Below are 2,214 nucleotides of genomic sequence, written 5' to 3' on the forward strand. Positions count from 1 at the left end.
ACATCGCATGGATCGCATGCATTGGTGTATATATTAAGCCTATTCTTTTTGGCTGAATTTTTGATCAATTCATCTTTTTTCCTCTTCTTTCCTCTAGGATATCAATCAATAAAAACTTCTTTAGGATGGAAAATGAAAAGTGAAAAATTTCTCCATTAATTTCAATGGTAAAAATTTTCACTTTTTATTTTAGGGTAAAGTTTCATGATTGATACTTTGGAGACAAAAAGGAAGAAAGATGAACTGGTGCAAAAGTTCAGCCAAAAAGAACAGGGAATCGGTTCTGTATCTCTAACGAGATGAAAATTATAAAAGTGATCGAATTTACTAGAATACTGATAATTTCATTGGTCAACTAATAAATTTGGTCACTTTTATAATTTTCACTTCGTTTCAAAATACAGAATTGGTTCCCAGGCCTGATTGATATATAGTGCGTTTGAGAATAAGTTTTATGCCAACAAAAGAAGTAAATATACATATAAAGTAAATATACATATAAAATTTATTTATTTTTAAAATTGGCGAGTATTTTGTAAAAAATGGGCGCAGTTCAGCTTTGAGTCCCTATAAAAAATCGTGATTTTTTTTTCTTTTCCCGAATTATTTACAAATAATTCGCAACGCATGAAAAACTGAGCCCGAGCTGGGTGAGGGAATTATTTCATAGATAAGATCGCGCATGCGTACAAATTCGCGCCAGTTGATTACGAGTCTCCCTCTAGCGATTGTTGACTGTCATCGTTGCTCTCGCGAATTCGCGATCATTCGCATTTCGCGATGTGTCGCGATGAGCATTCCTGTTAAAAGTTGTTATTTACGTACCTTGGAAGGAATTCCGACGAATGTTTATCTGCCGGACAATACACCAATTTTCGTAGGACGCTCGCCAGAAACCGGCATCACAGACGTGAAATGCTCGCGACAACAAGGTCGCATAATCTTCTGAGAGTCCCTTTTAATCCGTATCATTATTTACAAATTAAGATATAGTCGCTCCACTTGACACTTGAACTTATGTAATTATTTTCGTTTGTGTAAAAGAGAATTATATTGACTGTATACGAATATAGTACAAGAATTTTGACTTGTTCTTGATGCTAGATTGATTTTTTTAAGTCAATAAGTTTGCAGAGAGGTTAAGTTCAATTTTTTGATTGTATTCAATAAAGTAGTTCAAAATATGAATATTGGAACACTAGGCTTGCAGGATAAAATCAAGAAGTTTGTCTTTAAATTAACATAAAAATACAAATTATAACAGCTGATTAAATAATGATAAAGTAGATAAAATATTAATTAATTAAATTTTTACAGCATGGCAAATAATTTTGCTTAAGCCTTGCCATAATTAGTATCATAAAGAATTTAAATAAATATTCTTATATGAGAGACTTTTAAATGATTTATTAAGATTTAAAATGAAAAATTTTTAACTGTTTACCTTATTCATTATGTTTATTTACTGTTTTAAATTTCATATCTTTAACTGTCGTTTAATTTTTATATTGCAATAATTATCACTTTATTTAACATTGATAATAACCTGTTATAGGTTGAAACATTTATTATTATATATGAGTTATTGTTTATCAATTTTAGTATTAAATATTTAGCTTTGGCTTATAGACCTTTAATTTATTTAGTTTGTTTTAAATGAAAAGATGTTAGAGTAAAGAAGAATTTAAAGAAATTTGAAGATTATTTAATCTAATGTTTTATACCTTTATTTTGTAAGTTGTTAACACAAATGAATACATTAATCTTTTTACAATGAACAGTTCGACTATGTGCAAATTATACGGAGGCTATCGTCACAATTCAACAAATCGGTCCACATGCCTGTGGTTTTAATGGCTTTAAAACTCAGAAGGATGTGAAATTTGTAGCCAAACATAATGATCGCTTGGAGTTGCTCTATGGCAAGCATGTTTTCGAAATAGAGTTCAATCCACCTCCAAGTGTGAATAACTTTGCGTTGAGGAAGAGATTATATGAATCAGAAACAAAAGAAACTGAAGGCAAAACGAAAATGTTGAAGTCAGATGATTGCTCTGATAATCATTCGGAAGAATCTGAGAATGACAGAGAAGAAGAAAGGTCACCTTCGAATGGTATATATATCAATCAGAAAACATTCAGCACTGATTCTAGCACATCCTCTGAGCAGAGCACTGAAAGCTCAAATACATCTGCAAAGTGGGACAGTGTGGA

At 31.0% G+C, this 2,214-nt stretch overlaps 1 protein-coding gene across 1 annotated transcript; it reads left to right on the forward strand.

The window, feature by feature from the left end:
- Positions 1-719: 719 nt before the first annotated feature.
- On the forward strand, positions 720-2,207 carry LOC108694077 (aprataxin-like; the record flags this gene model as incomplete). Its single annotated transcript, XM_018203396.1, has 2 exons — positions 720-932; positions 1,782-2,207. Coding segments are annotated over exons 1-2 (568 nt in total), but the record flags the coding sequence as incomplete, so codon positions are not given.
- Between the last annotated feature and the right edge of the window lie 7 nt (positions 2,208-2,214).

Source organism: Atta colombica, unplaced genomic scaffold (assembly GCF_001594045.1).
Source record: "Atta colombica isolate Treedump-2 unplaced genomic scaffold, Acol1.0 C732630, whole genome shotgun sequence".
NCBI classification, from domain to species: domain Eukaryota; kingdom Metazoa; phylum Arthropoda; class Insecta; order Hymenoptera; family Formicidae; genus Atta; species Atta colombica.